This window comes from Tympanuchus pallidicinctus, unplaced genomic scaffold (genome assembly GCF_026119805.1).
Source record: "Tympanuchus pallidicinctus isolate F22 unplaced genomic scaffold, pur_lepc_1.0 scaffold18, whole genome shotgun sequence".
Classification (NCBI taxonomy): Eukaryota; Metazoa; Chordata; class Aves; order Galliformes; family Phasianidae; genus Tympanuchus; species Tympanuchus pallidicinctus.
Genome location: NW_026294699.1, coordinates 14,697,923 through 14,718,033, shown reverse-complemented (window position 1 = coordinate 14,718,033; position 20,111 = coordinate 14,697,923). Strand labels below are relative to the sequence as shown.

General features: G+C 40.2%; 2 protein-coding genes across 2 annotated transcripts in view; both read left to right on the top strand.

Annotated features, from left to right (window-relative positions):
• The window catches only part of SHISA9 (shisa family member 9), a 154,453-nt gene that overhangs the window by 124,813 nt on the left and 9,529 nt on the right, over window positions 1-20,111 (top strand). Inside the window, exon 3 of the mRNA XM_052679480.1 lies at window positions 13,004-13,159. Coding sequence (XP_052535440.1) covers window positions 13,004-13,159 — 156 coding nt within the window. The remainder of the gene's footprint in view (window positions 1-13,003; window positions 13,160-20,111) is intronic.
• Window positions 944-20,111, top strand: part of MRTFB (myocardin related transcription factor B) — a 309,172-nt gene continuing 290,004 nt past the window's right edge. The window contains exon 1 of the mRNA XM_052679447.1: window positions 944-1,063. The gene's annotated coding sequence lies outside the window, so the exon portion shown is untranslated. The remainder of the gene's footprint in view (window positions 1,064-20,111) is intronic.

Below are 20,111 nucleotides of genomic sequence, written 5' to 3'. Positions count from 1 at the left end.
CTTTGTTTGAAAAAGACTGAGAAATAATTTAAATTTAACAACTCATTTTTATTCAGTGGCTTTTGTGAAAAGGGTTGTTGATCTCAGTCACTTTCCAGTGACAACATTACAAAACACAGCTCTCAAAGAGAAACTAATAACAAGCCTCATCAGGAAGGCCAAAAGGGATGAAGGGGATGAGATGTTCTCAGTAAGGTATGGCACTCAGCATGAGGTTAGGGCACACCGGCAACGAGGAATATAAACAAACACACCAACATGAGCACTGCGGATATAAAAGGTGCCATGACTAATTCATTAGCACCACATTTATAAATTAAACAGAGATGAGGTATCACAGGTATGGAAGACACACTGAATTACTGCTATTCAGTTTCTAAGTACTGGCTATTCAATTTCTAAATACTGGCATAACTACATGAAAGCAGGTGTTCCTAAACATTAGACAGCTCTGGAAATGTTCCGAATTTGCCCAGTTTCACAATCCTTGAAAATCTCTAGTTTCACTTCAGCACTGATCAAAACTGTACCCAAGTAAGATAGCTTTCAAAACATCAGATCTTCATGTTCATACTTCTCAGCTTACAAATTATACAATGCAGCCATTTTAAAGATGAAGAGAGATTAATAAATAGTAATAAAATATAGGCCACAAAAGGAATTGTCTAGGAGCTAAGACAATTACTTCTATTTTTTGTAAATTCTGAATAAAAGCAAATAAACTGTTCAACAAGGCATTTATTGAGGTCACTTTCTTTGTTAATGATTGTAGCAACTGGACCGATCAGTATGATTACAACAAAGGTGTAACAACAGGAGGATCAGCATGATAAAAAGGTGCAATAAGGAAAGGAATGGAAGAAGTTTGCTCACCGGTATCAGAAGATTCGAGGTTTGCAGGGGAAAGCTTCACCAAGGAGGGACGTCCAGGCAGAGATCCCAGCCCAGTGACAGTCACCCTAAAATGAGGTCTAAGAGAGCTGCAGCCAGGCTGCACCCCTTCCAACTGCACAGCTGCATTGCTCCCACCTGTGCTCCCAGAGCTGACCGGGTCCTTTCCCAGGTGATCAATCAGTGGTTCAGGCCGTGACTCAACTGTTACCATACAATGATTCACGCTGGGGATGTTTCTAATCAGAAGAGTTGAAAACCTTTTATTTTCAACTGACTTAAAAGCAATAGATGGGAACATTCATAGAATCATAAGGTCGGGAAAGACCTCCAAGATCTTCCAGTCCAAGTCCACCTACCACTACTATTTCCCCACTAAACCACATCCTGTAACTCAACCTCTAAATGATTCTGGAACATTTCCAGGGATGGTGACTCCACCGCCTCCCTGGGCAGCCTGCTTCAATACCTCACCACTCTTTCTAAGAATAAATATTTCCTAATATCCACCCTAAACCTCCTCTTGTGCAACTTAATGCCATTTTCTCTTGTCCTGTCACTACTTATGCAGAAGAAGAGGCTGAGCCCCACCTCACCACCAACTCCTTTCAGGGAGGTGCAGAGAGCAATAATGTCTCCCAAGTCTCCTCCAGACTGAACAATCCAGGTACCTCAGCTGCTCCCCATAAGACTTGTGTTCCAGCCCCTCCACAGCTCCACTGCCCTTCCCTGGACACACTCCAGGGCCTCGATGTCCTTCTTGTAGTGAGGGGCTCAGAACTGAACACTGTACTCAAGGTACAGCCTCCCCAGAGCTCATCCTTCTCTTTCTCTTCGCATGCTGTAGAAGGGTGACATATGCCTATAAATTTGCCTTCTCAAACCAGAATCCTGGAAGCAAGTACAGTAGAGAAAAGAAAGTGATGAGCAAACTCCTGGTGCGACCATTCTGGACACAGCTGCATCAGGGACGTATCTCATTCCTGCAGCTTCAGGGTTGCTCAGTGCTGCCATTCTCTGGCAGAAACAAAAAAGTATTGTATATACATTTGCTTCCCTGTGTGTTACATAGAAATAGCAGCATAACTGGCTCCTGAAATGCAGCCATGAGAAGGAACAAGGCAAAAGGACAAGTAAAGCTCCTGTACGAGCTTTAATGAGAACAAGTGCCGGGTCCTGCACTTCAGTCACAACAACCCCATACATCACAACAGGCCTGGGGCAGCTTGACTGGAAAGCTCACAGAGAAAAACGATCAGGGGGTGTTCGTTGACAGCCAGCTGAACACGAGCCAGCAGCGTGCTCCGGTAGCCAAGAAAGCCAATGGCACCCTGCCTTATATCAGAAGTAGTGCAGCCAGCAGGATCACCCCCCTGTACTCAGGTCTGGTGAGGGTGCACCTCGGGTGCTGTGCTCAGTTTTGGGCTCCTCACTACAAGAAAGAAATTGAGGCCAGGCAGCTTGTCCATAGGGGGGCAACAGAGCTGTGAAGCACAAGTCTTAAGGGGAGAGGCTGAGGGAATTGAGATTGTTCAGTCTGGAGAAGTCTCACGGGAGGCATTATTGCTCTCTACGACTCCCTGAAAGGAAGCTGTAGCGAGGTGGGGGTTGGCCTCTTCTCCCAGGCAGCTAGTGATAGGATGAGGGGTAGTGGTCTTAAGCTACACCAGAGGAGGTTCAGGTTGGACATTAGGAAAAATTTATTCTCAGAAAGAGTGGTGAGATACTGGAACAGGCTGCCCAGGGAGGTGGTGGAGTCACCATACCAGGCGTTCACAAAAAGGATAGATGTGGGACCAAGGGACATGGTTTAGTGGGCAAAGTGGTAATGGGCTGATGGTTAGATCATCTTAGTCGTCCTTTCCAACTTTAATGACTCTGATACTGTGATACTAAGATGTCCAGGATAGAATGAGGGACCCAGAAGTCTTCCCTGTCTGCCCTTCCAGCATTAGGAGAGAGGAGGTAGGTGAAGGCTGTGCCCTTCTGCACATGCCTGCAAAATGATGGAGAGTGCCGGGCTGGAGTGTGTTGGTGCTTGAAGCCTGTACTGAGGCAGGCTGAGCAACAGACCTTGGATGTGCTGACAGGGAGAAGAGGTTTGCCAGCACCTCTTCACTTCTAGTCTTGCCTTTTTGGCTACAGCCACAATCCTGAAGAGACGGCAGAGCCATCTCCAGCTGAGCTGGCTGCTCCTGAACCCAGCAGGCCATCCCAACAGTGATGCCAGAGGTTGTTTTGGAGCCAGTGCTCTTCTACCTGGCTCAGGGTCCCTGCTTGGTCTGGCAGGGACCTCACTCAGTGCCAGCAACACATCTGGACACTGGGACAGAGCAGGGGATGAGCACAGCTCCAGAGCTAGTTATCTTCACTCTCCAGACATAAAGTAGAGACCAAAGAGTTAGGCTGAATGTATTTTCACAGATTCTGGCATGAGACTGTACAGACAACTGCAGCGAGGATGTCTTCCAGGGAAAGCAGCACTGACAGCTGTAAATGTGAAGAGAAGATACGGCTGAAGATGCCACAGCATCAAGTGTTTATTCTCTGTGCAGACTGTAAGGAGAAGGAGGACATAGAAAACATCTAACCTAAGGCAATGTAGAACAGAAATAACAATAAAGAAGCAAAGGCCCTAAGAAAAACCCAGCAACACAGTACAGAAAGAAATGCAGATTTACCTCTGGCATGGCAGGATGAAACAGGATGATGCATAAGACATTATGCAGCAAGACCCCTGAGACACTAATCCAACAAAATGGTCCCAGCTGTAGCACTTGCAACACTGATAACAACAACATTTATGTACACACACACACAAAGGAAACATTTAGTACACCTATGGCTCACAGCACAAGCATTCACACTAGCTCACATGCTCAGTCTTATGTGACTAATCCATTCTGACTTCCATCCCTGGATAGGTGAAAGCTTTTCTAGCTTTCCCTTCAGCTTTGCACCTTTAAGACTGTTCTTGATAAAGTAACTTGCCTATGACAATGCAGCCTTCTAGGCCTTATTCTCCGAGGGGCAGAGTGACCTGTGCCTCTCCTACTGGAGTTACCTTCAGAACTGCTTTCAGTGAAGTATGGATAAAAATATTTGCATTTTGGAAAAAATTGCTAATGACATGAATAACATCAATCTACATTCAGGCTGCTGAAATCTTTTAAAAGCTATGGAAGTTTGCTTCCTGAACGCACTAGGATTTTCCTGTATTTAAACATACTTCCATCTTTGCTCCTTTAGCACTCCACAAAAGGCTGCTGAAATGCAGAAATAGAAGTAGGTCAGCGTTATGCTGCACGTCAGTGTATGTGCGTGGACATTACTGATGGCAGAAGCTACAGAAGAGGAGGTTCTTAAAATGATAGCAGGGCTCAGACAGCAGCTATCACCACTGCCTTTTAAGTCTAACAGTGAAAAATAAAATGGGAACATTACTGAAATGCTAAAAGGGAAATAACATTCCTGTTGATAAAGGACAGCCCATGTCTTAGTTACTGAAATATTTTTTTTTCCTCTCTTTGCTCCACTCCCTTCAATGTATCTGAATTTTCATTATCAGAAGACAGGATCAAATATTGGGAAAGCAGAGGAAGTCACTTAGCAGGCTTCTGCAGGATCCTTAAGCTAATTTAAAATGTTAAAATTAAATAAATGGCATCTAGTAATATGACGTTCATTTCCTTTCAAAACCACCATTTAAAATAAAATTTAAAATATAGGAGTAAGCCCCTTTCATAATATATACATGCGTGATCATTTGAGGAAGGAATACAGTTAAAAAAAAGAAAAAAGTCAGATATTCCACTTGTAGCTGAAATCTGAAACGTCACCAATAGCTATTCCATTTGAGAGTAATGAGAAAGTTAAAACCAGAGAAAATTAAGACCAGAAGTAACTGGCCTGTGAGCAGTGTCCAGTACACAGCAAGAGTTAGAACCAAGACAATCAGCCACACACTGGTGACAAGGCAGTGATTAAGAAGACCTGTAAATTCTGTAAGTCAACAATGTGTGCCTCTTTTTAAATCATGGAGTTTTCCAAGTATGTTTTCTCTCTGATGAGAATTTCAAGCTCTGTAAACAGGATTGAACTTTCAGACCATCTATCTGCAAGGTATGACGATAACCAATTTCCCATGCTGCACGGTTGGAAGTGATTTACTTGAAAGAAAATGAGTTGGACACTAACCAGATTTCTATTTACCTTTATATACTTAGACTGCTCTGTGTGCATTATTATATTTCAGGTTTCACGTCACAGGCCTAAAGCAAATGAGATGGGATAAAAATAGGAGAGAAGGAAAAGATGTATCAGACTTATCCCCCAAACACAGCATATTCTTTTCCAAAATAAACCATTTGTCTGATCTTCTCTTTTTTTTCCCCTTAAAACTCTCGCATTTGGATAAAACAAAATTATTTAAATAGGAAATAATTTGAATCTAGCAATTATTGAAATAGCACCACAAACACTATTATAAAGCAGCCAGATGTTTAACTATTATTCTATGAAGGTTGCTCCAAAAGTAATGCCTCCTATTTTGTGATGTTAGCCCATGATGTCAGAAGCAGCTGCTGTGGGATGGCAGCAGAGGGTGAACCTTCCCACAGAAGGGAACACCACAGTATTTTGTTCCTGAATTGGGGAGCACGCTGTCTTCCATCTACAGAGACTTGTTTTATTTGCCTTTACTCTTAGGACTACCATCAGGTATGCTGAGGAGACCTTGACTTTTTTGACAGTGACCACTTAAAGCCCCCATTCCCCACCTGACTTTCATTAAACCCAAAACAAGAAGAAGGAAGATCAGATATTATGCTATTTATATATATATGCTGGTTAAACCAGTCTCATGTCACAGTACTCCAGTGCCAATTGGCAATGCCTACAAACTCAGACAATCGCGTGCTTTAGCATGAAATTAATTGCAGAGAGCATGGAGAAAAGGGTGACTGGGGCTTGGACTCAATGATTTCTAGAGGTCCCTTCCACCCCTACAACTCTGTGATTCTGTGAACACTCCATGACATGTTGTTGCTGTCTGGTCCACTGCGCAGGTAGGCTGTGGAAACCCCATCAGAGGCATTTTAAAAATGGAATTCCTCAGAGGAATATTAGATAAAAATGATAGTCTTTTGAAGAGTTAGTCATTATTTCCTATAATGCTACGCAACAGGATAACATGCATCCCACTCAGTAATCAGTAAATTTTGGTCCTCGTCGATCTAAAAGGTAACCAATTACAGCTATTTCTCTAAAACAGGACTTCAGAGTGCACTCTGTGAGTTTTTATTTGCTTAACAGTGACTAACAAAATAAAAATGGTACCAACATTAATAAGACTTGCACATGGGCATCAGGGAAGAAGATATAACAGGATACTGCAGCTTGACGGCTGCACAGTGATGCATTTTTATCTCCAGAGAGACTCAAAGACTGAACTAAATTATTATTATTATTATAAGGAAAAAGCACACTCTTCTCCGCTTCTGGGTCTGATACGTAAGGACAATATATGCCACTGGGATAAATTCAGGTGAGATGCAGACTTCAGTTTCTCAAACCCCACCTTTGCTGGATTATCAGATACTGAAATTAACCCAGAGTGCTGAGCAGCTTCCTCAAATATTCACTTCATCTCCACCTTTAACTCTTCAATTACTTTTGCCAATGAACAATGTGAAGCACCTGCATGCAATTTGCTACCTACAAGCTATAGTGCTTGGGGATCAGTAAGCTACTGCTTACACATAAATAACAAATATGTAATAGACAGTAGCATGTTTGTTTTTAATTTAATTTGTTTTTAATTTTTGCCTAATCCTCCTCTTCTAAACTGTTAATACATTAGGACAGCCAATGAGCAATCTAGCGGAATGCCTCAACTAAGGGAATTTTTAGTATATTCAGCTACATTAGAAGTTAGACTTACTGGTGGTCCACCAGTCATTACGGTAAGAGAACAACAAACATTTAGAAAAACATTTAGAAGAAATACTAAATATTACAATGTCATCTTTCTTCAATAAAAATATGCTTATTGTTGAAATAAAAGTAATTTAAATTAAAGTGATAAACTAGCAAAGTAAAGGAGCTGAGCTGGTTGGTACATCTCAGCAGCCTTTACGAGAAGGTACTGTTTCATTTGCAGAACAACTGATACCTCACGGGAAAGTGTTAGGAACATTTTTCTAGGCAAAAAAAAAAAACCACAAAAAAAACACACACAAAAAAAAAAAACCACCAAAAAACTGCTCTGTAAGTCAAATTTGCTTAATTTATTTTTTCTTAATTTGCATGGCTAAGGATATTTGCAGTGCTTAAAGTGTAGGTAACTGGCGGGTTTAATCAATTTTGCAACTCTGCTACTTGAGGCAAAAGAAGATGAAGAAAATTAGAAACGTGGGTGGGAGAAAGAACACAGCACTACTCCTCATCCTCCCACAGCTTGAGCATTAGAAATTGATATGAAAGCATGGCCCTGGTATCTCACGAGTTCATCTGCTTATTGCTTTCTTAAAGTTTATAATCCTCTGCTTGTGAAGGCACAATGGGTTGCTCTAGAATAATATTAAAATGTCACAAATCTTATCAGATGACTGTAAGTCTCAGGTTGTGAGTAACTGAAGGGAAAGCACACCTTTACAGGATACAAAAATAACCTTCATAAAAAGAGACAGGGTGTCACATAATAAAGGTCTACATGGAAAACCAATCTCAGAATGCAGTGCTTTTGCAATGCAAGAGCTCAGAAAAAGAGTGTGAGTGCCACGGTACAGCACTGAGGACGAGAGAAATGAAAAACAGGGGAATGAGGCTTCCAGCCAGTGATATCCCGCTCCCACTCTCCTTGGATGGAAATAAAACTGCCAACCAATTTCACAGAACTCTGTCCCTACACACTTGGAGTCTGATCAGAAACCAGGAGCCCAAACCTGAAACATAATAAAGTCCCCATCTCCTAAATCAATGTGTTCACAGAAAACGTGGCACCATCACTGGGATGATTTGGTTGCCAGTTCTTGGATTAACTGATACACAGAGATGCAGTTGTCTCTTTTCCCATTTGTAACCTGCCACTGGCATGACATTTTTATATACATAAGTAATTCCACAGATTTAAACATTAAGTGGCACCAGCACATTCAGTAGAAAAGGGGACCTTTCATAGGGACATTATGTATGCTGGACTTAGGTCCCTCGCTGGACTCAGACTGCCACAGCCCTTCTGAATTTCTTTCATGTTTCAACTACTTCAAAATTTGCTATTCAAAGAAAAATATCAAACAGTTACGTAGGTAAGAGTCTGAAGGATGTACACAGAAAAAATAAAGAGATGGGGACCTGTACTGTAAAATCAGTGCTATCCTCATTTGCACTGAAGATAAAAGCACTGAAAATTAAAAGCCCATCTGTTTTCGAGTGTGTGTTGATAGTATTGCCTGCATCTGACAGCAGTACAGCTCTGCACCAGAAGGAAATGGCAGTTTTGCCACTTATAAGCGAGGCAAGTGTATTGTTCAAGTGACAACAGCACTCTGAGTGCGGGGCTTGCCGAAATGTCTCTGCAGCTTACCTCTCCTGGCAGGAGAAAGTCTGCCTCTAAGTTACAGACAGAGGGCAGAACACTGTGGATTTTGTGACCTGGCTCCTTGACCTTCTTTCCTGTGTCTGAACGAGCAAGAGATAAAGGACTAGCTAAAGAGCTAAGAGACATTATGCCATCCCATCTCTTGCCAGTTTTCAACTTAAATCAACAGGCCTTTCTGGGGTCAGTCAGCACATAAACCTGCTGACTCACAAATGCTTGCAGCAGGGGTTACCCTTCACTTCTTTATGCTACACGCTGTCAGCACAGTCCATAACACCATTTTCATAAGGAGTTTAACACCTTTTTGAATCTGACAGTGTAAATGAAGATGTACCTGGGCTCAGCATTTTTCTATTTCAGTGAAAAATACTCTTATCTTCAGAAATCTGCTGGGGATATCCATGTGTGTAACAGTATGCAACCTCTACCACAGGACACAGCAAAAGACCAAAGACTCTAACCATGTAGGAAATGAGTAACAAACATCACTAGACATCAGGAAGCCGTGCGACATTCAATGGCACACAGGAGAATAAAGAGCATAACAAGTAGCATGGGGCTACTCCTACAATTGCTAGATAGGACACACAAAGGCAAAAGACAGTATGTTTGATGACAGGCATTTACACTGTAGACTGTCACTTCTATTAAACAGAAACATTTTTTTGCTGAATGAAATGCCATCCTACTCATCTCAGATCTTTTATGTGATGGTGATTAGACAGGGAAGTTGCCTGTGTTAGAAGAATGTTCTTACGATAAAGTGCAGAGACAGGAAACTGGCCAACATAAAATGCCACAAAAAGTATATGTTGCCTCAGAACTATCATGCTGAGAAAAAATATGACTATTCACATGACTTGTGCATTACTGAGCAGAAAAAAAAGAGCCTGTGTACTATAAGGGACAGAGACAGGGATGACTTGCTGATACAATTATATGCACAGAAACACAACTCTATGTGAAAAACTGAAGGTAGAATTTCATCTCAAAAGCTTCACTGCAAGGCAAGCTCGCAAAGACTGTCAGATGAAGAAAGACTGAAAGGAGCAAAAATATTTACTTTAGAAAAAAAGGAATAATGGAAAAGCAGAAAAAAAAAGTATATAAGGTAATGAATGGTACAGAAGCTGGATTTGGAGGAGCTCTTCTTGCTAAAAGACAAAATCAGTCAAATTGAAAGGCAAAGAAATTAGGACTTGATGATTGCAACAGTTTTCGACCTGAACTTCTACCTGACTGCAAAACCTTTTGCTGTAGAATGTAGCTAATTTACCAAGAGCTGAAATACCATCTTATGACTATGTGGAGAACTGGATCATGAAGATTTACAGCAGTTAAGAAAAAGTGAATTTTAGAAGAATTTGACAGGAGCCTTGTTTTGGGCCGTAGTTTGTACTGCTGTATTTGGGCATTACCTGCACTGCTGCTTTTGGAAGGGATAAACACGCACCTCCCAGAGACTATTACCCTGGGGGCTCGTGCACCTTCTGTCAGACATCTGATACTTGACAGAGAGTGGCTACTGAACTGAACAGGTCAGAAATAATATGTATATATCTACATTTCCACAAACAGTGCATTATCTAATGGTACACAGCCTGACTTTGAGATATCATCTATTGCAGAGCATACCTTTCACTGCTCCTGCATTTATGATCTGGACATTAATAAAAACATCCTTTAAATATACAACTAATGTTAAATCTGAAGGAAGAAGTAAATAATCTAAAGAAAAAGGCAATGAAAATGGTAAGTCAAGAGCTATGAAGAGAGAAGATAAATACAAACTGTTCAGCTATAAGAAAATGCACACACACACAAAAAGGATATGTCAGTGTTTCTGCCCTGGGACAGATAAGGGATGCAAAAGTAAGTACTGAGGTACTGAGCTTCACCCCAGCAGAAGAATCTGTTCCATTAATAGTCTTATTATCCAGAAAGGAGTAAGCCTCTCAAGTGCACATTTAGAGACACAGTTGAGATTTTAAAATCCCACAGCTTTGATAATATCTGGGATTCAGCAGCAAACAGCACCCACACTTTTAATCGGTGAGGCTTTTAGGATTGAGTGTTGACCAATACGAATGCAATGCTGGATGAGCTGGTTTTTACAATGAAGTACAATACACTCAAGAGCAAACAGAAAAATACACATGTTGATACAATGCAGTTTTTGAGAGGATGGGGGCAGGTTTTTCCTGGTAATCTCTAATTGCTCAGGTCTACCCTGTTTTCACAACTGTTATTTTCAGTGTGAGGTAGTTCAGGGCATGTATTTTTGTCTTGAGTATCTGCAAATCTTCAGCTATTGTAATATTTTGCTTTGAGTTCTCCTTTTTTTTTTTCCACCTTGTGTGAGTGGTAGATTGTGTTTCTGCAGTGGAAATTTCCAGTATTTCTGTATGTAATGTAGGATAAGTTGTTTTTCACAAAGACAGCAGTTGAACAGAGACTGGGGTGTTCTGACCTGCACAGAATTGGCACAGGCTTTAGGTAAGGTAATTAGGTAGGGTAGGGGAGAGCCTAGCATACGACAGAACAATTTTTGGAAATACTGTCCTTCTGTTACCATAAAAAGTACAGAACATACCTAGAAACAATAGGCTGGCAGCAGACGTTGTAGGAAATGTAACATAGCAACAGCGTAGGGAAGATTGTGAGCCACAGACACTCAACCAATGAGTGGCAGGAGGACCCAGTGGCTGTGTTGGACCCAGGCTATAATGGAATGGATTTCACTGATTAGGTGAGCAATTCTCCCTTTCAGTAGGGGGTGTGCTACCATTACTGCAGTAATGAATAAGCTGCTCTCCACAGAGATCTTTGCCTGATTAGAAATTTTTGATCTTGAGAGCATTTCTCACACTTATGATCAGTGAAGACTGCAAACATGTATGATTCAGATTTAAGCAGGTGAATATAGCAAGCTACTAAGACTTTCCTTTAGGCCCTGGGAATCAAGCCCAACGAGAATCTCTCATAAGTAGGAATCTTTCTTCAATATGTTCACTGTGCCGTGGTTTGGCCTTTTGCTCAATTTACTTCATGTACTCAGTTGAATGAGTTATTTGAAGAGTGCTTTTTACATGGAGACTTCATCTCATGTAAGCAGCTGGATGCAAATGAGTGGCAACATGTAGTCAGTGCAGCAGTGAAAGCGCGACTGTCATTAATTTGACTGAAATTCTTAATTTAGAAGAGTTCTGGGCTTTTAATCAGAAGTCAAAGACGATCTGGAAATGAAAGACATTTTCTGGCTTTCTCTTAAAGCTCAAAAAGAACCTAATGCAGTTTCCCCAGCACATTTCTGGGATAACTCTCTTCATTACCTTTAGAAAGGTGACTGAAAAGAAGTGGTAAGAGACAGAAGACAGAAAAGCGATCCTGGTTAACTACACCTCATTTACACTACTTTCCCAAATCCTCCACAGTTGCAAGTAACTTTGGCAGTGAGAGCAGAAATCCTGGTGCACACAATTCTTTTATCATAGCGAAATCATGATTTTTCAACAGACTGAACAGTAAGACCTCCCTCAAGGCAACTTCATGGTAGTGTTATCTGCAAAGTGCTGATTTAGATCTACTCAGAACAAAATGGGTGAATGTAGTGGTTAAAGGCTGCCACTCTCCTTATGTTAAAGGTAATGCCTCCATCTTTCAAGTTGCCATTACAGCCATGCCATCACTATTCCTCAAAACCAGAGAGCCATCTGAAGGACAGCTGGTCTGGACAGAGTCGTCAGCTGTATTACGTGTCCAAGCTGAGTTCTGAATTATAAAGGAACTACCACAGAATGGACTGAGCAATGACGGAGCAACAGTTGAGCAATGACTATCGGGCAAGTGATGGCATGAAGCAGTAACTGGCTTCTGGTTTTAGGTATGACTGCTACAGAAAAGTTATCTTTATATGAAACTGTGATACCTACTGCCAAGGAAAAGGGGAAAACATAAGGATGTAGAGTGAGCTTTGAAGAATTTTCCTAACAACAGTCATGAGCCAGAATTGCACATTCAGCACTGTAACCATATCTACAGCACAGAACATAATGCTGTGCAAATAACCAAGATCATCCAGGTATTAAAAGCAGTACAACCATGTATACACAGCAGCCTGCTGGAGTCAATTTAAAGTACCTTGGCTATTTAACTGCACAGAGGAATACTACTGCCCAGTATTAAAGCAATATTGGAATAAATCAGACATTTTGGTTTATACGCTGAAGTTGTAATGTTTGTTTTAGTGTTCAATTGTTTTGAAAACTTTGTAGTTCAAAAATCTCCTTTATACAAAAGTTAGCATGTACTACTACCATCATTCATCACCTTTAGTCATGATATGTGGTCTGAACCACAGATTTGCTGTACGCTAACTTCCACTTTGTAGTAAGTAGTGTTTTCTTGCATTGAATCTCACAACATAACCTGTTTAATCTACAGTGGATAACAATGTTAGAATCTTATGACTGATTTTTTTTTAATGCTTATGTATTTGCTTTATTAATACAGATCCACCACAGATGAATAATGTTATGCCAACATCCCCCCTCCTTCCTCAGATGGCACATCAACACTCATATCCCAGCTTGGGACAGATCACAAACCCATACGAGCAACAGCCCCCAGGCAAAGAGCTTAACAAGTACGCCTCCCTAAAGGCAGTCGGTAAGTCAGTAACATCATGCATGACTTCTGCTATCCCACAGCATGCTGCATTTTCTGCTGTCAGCTGACATTCTGCTTCAGTTAAAAATGAACTCTTGCTCTTTTTGACTGCTTCATTACAGAATTTGTCCATTTTCACATCACGTTAGTTGGAAATGTATAAAAAATGAAAAGGGGATCTACAGTTAGAAAATTGTATATAAGAATTGGTGATCACATGCATATGCCTAAATATTCATAAAAAAACATGACATACCTTCACTATTTTCAGTAAGTTTCACCTACACTGTATGGTGTTCAGCTCCAGTTCTATCTGCCCTCAACATGCCTATGCGCGCACTTCAGTAGGTATTTTCCGCATCTATCAGTACAAATAAGAACAGTATCAGATATGTTGCAGATTTAAGACACCTGCTGAGTACTTGGTAGAGGAGACAAACTTGAATGCTTCAGAAGTAATAGCTTTCACACATTTTCTGCAGAACGTGCATTCACAGATCACCAGATGAACAGGCCTTACAATGCCCAATGATTAGTGTATCACAAGGGTCCTAACAAAGATCCTAGTGTTGGCTTTTCTTCTGCTACTGGTTAATGTTATACAGTATTATTTAATAGAATGAGGAAATGACTTCAAATAAACAGTTATGGAAAGAGGACAATGGTTGATAAACACAGCAACATAACTTTCACCTTAGAAGCATAAATTCCTTGTACTTTTCAGGAGCTGTAAATACTGGCTGCACATCATGCAATTACAGAAAGCCTTTCTCAACTTACATGTTGAGACTCTGATGGACCACAATTAATGAAGAACTTCTCAGACTTAGCTAGCCAAGCTTTTGATTCCAGTGAATTTTCACAGGAAATATAAAAAGTCACTGCACTGTTATCCACACTTATCAGCAGAAAACACTAGAGATGTTTGAACTTATACATTCAGAACTCTTCTCTGGCCTTACACAACCAGTTGGAGACACTCAGTGTTTAACTGCTTCCAGACTTTCAAGGCCAGATTCACCTCATGAGCACCTCTCAAGATCACAAAGCAGTTTTCCCAAGGTCCCAGCCAACCTAGGGCTTGGGATCATGCAGACACCAAGCTGGCCACACCACACATGGCAGAATTCATTCCGGCTTTATAAGACCTCTGAGAGAAAACAGTAACTGGCCCACATCAGGCTCACCATGCAAATATAACCTGATCACAACTCAACTTTTCAACAAGTGAACACAGACTAAGTTCACCGCAGCCTGGTATTCGTGTCAGAGGGCCATGACATTTTTCACATAATGCCATTTAGAGTCAGATTTACTGAATCACGTAGTAGGTTAATGAGCCCATAAATTTACATTTATAGATAGCAGCTAGAGGGTACATTCAGTTGCCACAACAGAAATTTATTAATAAAGGATACGTTCTGTATCTCTTCTTGCATTTGAGGAAAACCACATTCATTTAAGTGCCTCTCAATCTGCACAATCCCATTGTTCAGTTGTAGTCCAGCATGCTTAATTCTCTTTTTTAAGGAGGAGGTGGGTGGCAGCAGAACCGTTCCTATAGGCTTCTGGCAACTGGAGTTGTATTATATTAATATCACCCATCATAATGTGGCCACAACTAGTAAGAAGTTTAGATAACTTTAGATAAGTTTAGATAAGTTTCAGCTTAGATAACTGAAAAAGTGATGTTGTACCATAGGCAGCATTAAATTAACTTCCACATAGTTGCTTTCTTCTGAACTACAGTTGTGCTAAAAATTTGGCTATAAAATTTTTGAAGTGAGCCACTTATGACGGCTCCTATGAAAATTCAGATCATGGAAGTAACACGTCAGAGTACTCTTGGTTCCGGATCCCATTCAGGATCAGCATTAAACTCAGTATCTAAAGCTGAAATGTTCCTGAAAACAAGAGACAGCAGTGCCACTGGTATTAATTTACATCGTGTTACTGAAGGAGAATAACCAATACCTTGGAGGTCAGGCCAAGTTGACTCCTAAGAAGCTATTTATAAGTTACATCCTATACTCCAGGTCGTACAGCTTAGCAGGGTGCAACACAGTGTGTGCATTGCAGAGTGGTTGATTCAGCACAACAGGGGAAAAGAGAGCTGAAAAGGTCAATATGGATGCTTTTTATTCAAGAAGTAAAATGCTTTTATGTGAGCCACTTTAAACTACACACCCAAATCCTTACACTCTCAATATAAGAGAGTATCTTCCTCAATTCGAAGTTATGAATTTACTTGTTGCAGCTTCCAGAATTCCTTAAGTACTGACCGGCAACCACTGGCCAAATTTACCTTTTCCTCTTAGCATCTGCTACCATTTACATCTCTGAATAACAGATGGACATTCTATACTTATTCTATATTCTCACATGAGTGCTTTAAGAGCAACGAGGGAATAGTGAGCTATGATTTATTCGTTGATTTCCTCACTGCAGCAGAATTTCTCACTCCTTCTACCTTAACACATACATCACCAGGGAGCAATTAGCAGAAGGCAGAGAGCCCTTGTAAATGAGACGCAGCAACATGCATTTCCCAAAAGAACAGATAAGAGACCCATCTCCTTGCATCCTTAGCCTACCTCTGATTTGCTTTTGCACTCTGTTAATCCATGAGCTGTCCATTTTTTCAGCTAGAGAATTGTTTTTCACTTGTGCTCAATTTCTCCCATAAGGGAATATCAGAGACTTTATCTGAGGGAAAAGGGTTATCAACCTCTTACTTAAGCCTTAATCTTACTTAAGATTAGACCATCAGAAGTGGTCACTGTTTGGATATTTCAATATTTTGGTCACCTGAGATGACTTGATCCTGTTTCCTTCAGTGCTTTGCAGTATTTGACTATTTGTGTTAAAACTGACAAAAGTGTTCACTTCTGCACAAATTATTCTTATTTCCAGTTCATTAACCATGCTTTTACTCTATGCTTAAATGGTTATTGTTCACTTAAGCAATCCTGACATGCCTAATGCTACAAGTGGATGGAGACCCTGTATATAAACACCCCTATGAAATTCAAACCGCAGGGCATACAACATTAGCTCATCACAAATTCATATAGACCTCATTTGGATATTCATTCCAAAATCATGTACAGTTCAACCTCAAGCTCCATTCTGCTAAACTGTAAGAGCTGGAATCCACCTGGTAGCTTAATAAGAGTTCCTGAGATCTCAGACCAGCCTCAGTGTCCCATGGTATTAATCATACCTGTTTAGTCACACAGCCAGGCTCACCAACAGTTAATTTTCATTCCCAAGTTTCACAGAGCACAAAGTGATCCAATTGTTTTGCAGTCTCTAGCAAAAATAATACCCCAAATCCAACATTTTAAGCTGCACAGGACTGGAAGAAAATATCACTTAGTTGCTGGAGTGATGCATGTAAAAATTGAGAAAATAAATATTTCTGTAACTTATTATGACTTTTTATTTCTTTTATAAACTTCCTTTTTCCTCCCTCTTACCCACATATGCATACACAAACATCTGAGGAACTGACAGGGCATGACTTAATAGGAGATGATCAGTTTAATTTTTTGCCAAAGGAAATGCAATGGACAGAATTCCTACCTGAAATTCTAACTGATAAAACTGTCAGTGATGCTGGGAGCTGTAGTCTCCTGTGGAATTAAATCAGATGTAACTGATTTAATACAGTGAAACTGAAGGAGAATATAATTAGGAGCAGTCTCACCATCACATATCAGAGCATATAGCTCACAGCATTTTTTGAAACTCCACAGTTCTCTGATCCCAAAGGGAAATTAGACAGTGCCCTAGCTCTGCTTGCAGCTGCACAACTCTGACGTTAGATTCTGCAAGTCTGATACTGAAAGAGTAAATATGTACTGTTTAGGTCACTGCTACTATTGTAGCTAGTACTGCAGCTACTAGTACAAGCCAACAGCTCCCTCAAAAAGCTGAAGAACATGAAAAAATTGTCCAGTCTGTTTGCTCTTTACATCTACACATACAAAGGAAATCATTGTAAGTTTAAATTTAAGGTGCTGTCCTTAAGCCATCCTCCTATCTAGAGGGAAATATGGCGATTCCTTCTAAAGCTTCCAATCTTCAGTGTCTACCAAAATGACTGTAACTATGTGCAGATACAGGATATCTTAAGAGAACAGGCATGACTTCACAGCTGCCCCTGAGAAGCTGATAGCCGTCTCACTAGAAGAGATTCTGCATAGGTTGTTCTGCTGTTGTAGGGGCCATTACAGAAAGACAGGGAGAGCTGGAAAGAAACACCATAACTGGAGAAATGACAAGACACAACAGGGAATTGTATACAGATTCACAGAATCTGATGCAGATGATTTTTAGAAAAAGTAGGGTTACAGAATGGTAGGATAAAGTATGCTTGTGTAACTTTACTTTCCCTATTACCAAGCACATTGTTTCACTGACAGGTGAATACTCATGCTCCTTTGGAAGGCTTAAAAAGGAAGAGCTTTCATTTTGGAAAGAGATCTTCAGCTACTAATACTGTACAAAAATGGCTTAAAAAATCTGAGACATGCAAGCAGCTCTCTGGATTTAACACCTCTAAAACAGAGAAGTACAGATCAATGCATCATTTGTCATATCTAGAGGGTTAATGAGTTATTTTTGGTGTCATACACAATGCTAGACTAAACAATCTGCTTGATTCCGCACCAGAGCTATCTCAAGGAAGTATGACATAAAAGTCTGATATCTATCTTCTATCATTATTCACTCAACCAAGTGCAACTAGAAAATTGGAAGCTTTTGGGTATTCCTATGCTAAGGAAGTCTTCCATACTTTAATCCTTGCTTCTCCTTAAAAAGCAGCACCGAATAGCAAGCCTCACTTCACTGCCTCTCAGCTAGCACTGTTTGCTCACCCTTCCATTTCCTGTGAAGGGTGAGTGTCAATGAAGAACGAGTTACTCCACCAGTGGCTTTCTGCTGAGATCCTCCCAAACTTCATATACAGACTGCCATGTACAAGCTTTTTCTTGCTTCTACTAAATGATTCATTTTTCTTTCTCTTACTGGCTTCTGATAATCATAGGCACTCTGACATAATGTTAAAAAACAAACAAGCAATGAAACAACAAAAACCAGTACGAACCATACTTGGGGATTCTTGATCAAAGTATTCCCCTATTTCCTATGAGCACACTCATTCTTACTTCCAGTGAGATAGCCATCTTTTAATGAAAATAAGTATGTTGTTTAAGCAAGCCCTCAGTAACTTGAGCAAGTTCAACCACACTGATGACATACTTTCCCATAGTTTCCCCTATAGAAATAACATTTTACCATAAAATCTACCAGGCCTGGGGAATTCTGCTGTAAGTAATCAGACACAAAAACAGCCATGTCAAAAGGTAACCCTTGAGAGATAAACTGGTCTTAGCAGAAGCAGCACCTCTGCTGCTGAGAGCAAACTGCAAGCAGAACATTTAGAAGAAGCAGTTTCAAAACTAAAAAAAAAGATGCTTTAAACATTTTCATTTCTGTTGTCTCTTTTTTTTTTTTTTTTTTCCCCACCCATGTGGAAGAAACACAGTGTTCCACACAGTGGAGAAAGTCTTTTCTTTTTCTTGTTACCAGCATATATTCTGAAACACTGGGTGTTAAACCCTCACCAATAAAGTCATAAAAACTCAGATTACAGACACCACTCTACAATCTGCTTGTAGTTATGTATCAGGGAGAATTCAAACTCCTCCAATAAAAAATAGCTTGGTTTTCTGGAAACTAGCTGAATTTTAAAATCCCTATTATGTGAGAATTGACCAATTTGAAACAAACAAAAAACCCCACTATTTTTCTCATACCTACTTTTTATGACATATGTAAGTACTGTGAGGACAGCTGACCTACTCAACGTTAGTCACTTAGCTTTTGTAATGTCTTTTGCTACTTTCCAAGTCTTATGCGAACACTGCAATCTTTAGAGTCAACAGCGTAAAAATAATCATCTTTATTTACATCTACTGCGATCACTGATGGCCGCAGGAAGGAAATGAGTAAACCTAAATCAACCTGGCTTATTCAGATCTATTTCCATTAAATTTTTTTACATGTTATAAGAGGACATGAGTGAAGTGAAACCTTACACTCAGGCTATATCATTACATGAAAGTGAACCAATAAAAATCAGAGCTCAGGTCAAGCAAAGATGAAGTCTACGAATGTTAAGCAATTTCAATTACAATCCTTCTTAAACATCCTTCTCGATAATTGTTTTGCTTTGCTGTATAAACATACAGATATGGGAGCATTCTTGTCATTCTGCAACACAAACCTATTATTACAGTGATTAGCTAAGAGTAGAGGTGGATCACAAAGAAAACCAAACCAGTACTTGCAGATAAACTGCACTACTGTGGGATCCCAGCTGTCATCCAGATTTAATCTGCTGTGTGACTTCTGCAGTTCCAGTCCCAAAGTGCACACACCAGTTATGCTGGCTGTTCTCAGCACTCCCATAATGCCAGATGTGCAAAACCCAGGTCACTTAAGATACCATCTTTGCAATGCGCGTTTCAAACATTTTTTCACAAAATGTCACTCAGATGCTGGTTCCCAGTTGCCAAATGATCAGAACTCTACTTTTACTGCTGATCCAAACCCACACACAGATGGTTTTTCAAACAATTATCAGGGACTCACAGAATCTGTCACAAGTTCATCACTATTTTTTAAAATACCTGAAGCACATAGAAGGTGTTTTATGCTCAGTGCATGGCAGTCGGATGTAAATGATCTCAGAGAGTCAATATTAGTTGAATTCTGGGAAAAATCTCAAAGAGAATTTTCTTTAATTAAATTAAAAGCTTGCCTATCTAGAGGCTCTTTGGAGCCACTCTTAATTACTGAATAGTCTTTCATGTTGACAGTATTCAAATAGGCTATAATCTTCACAAAGTTATGACTGCTACCTTTACAGTATTTTTGACAA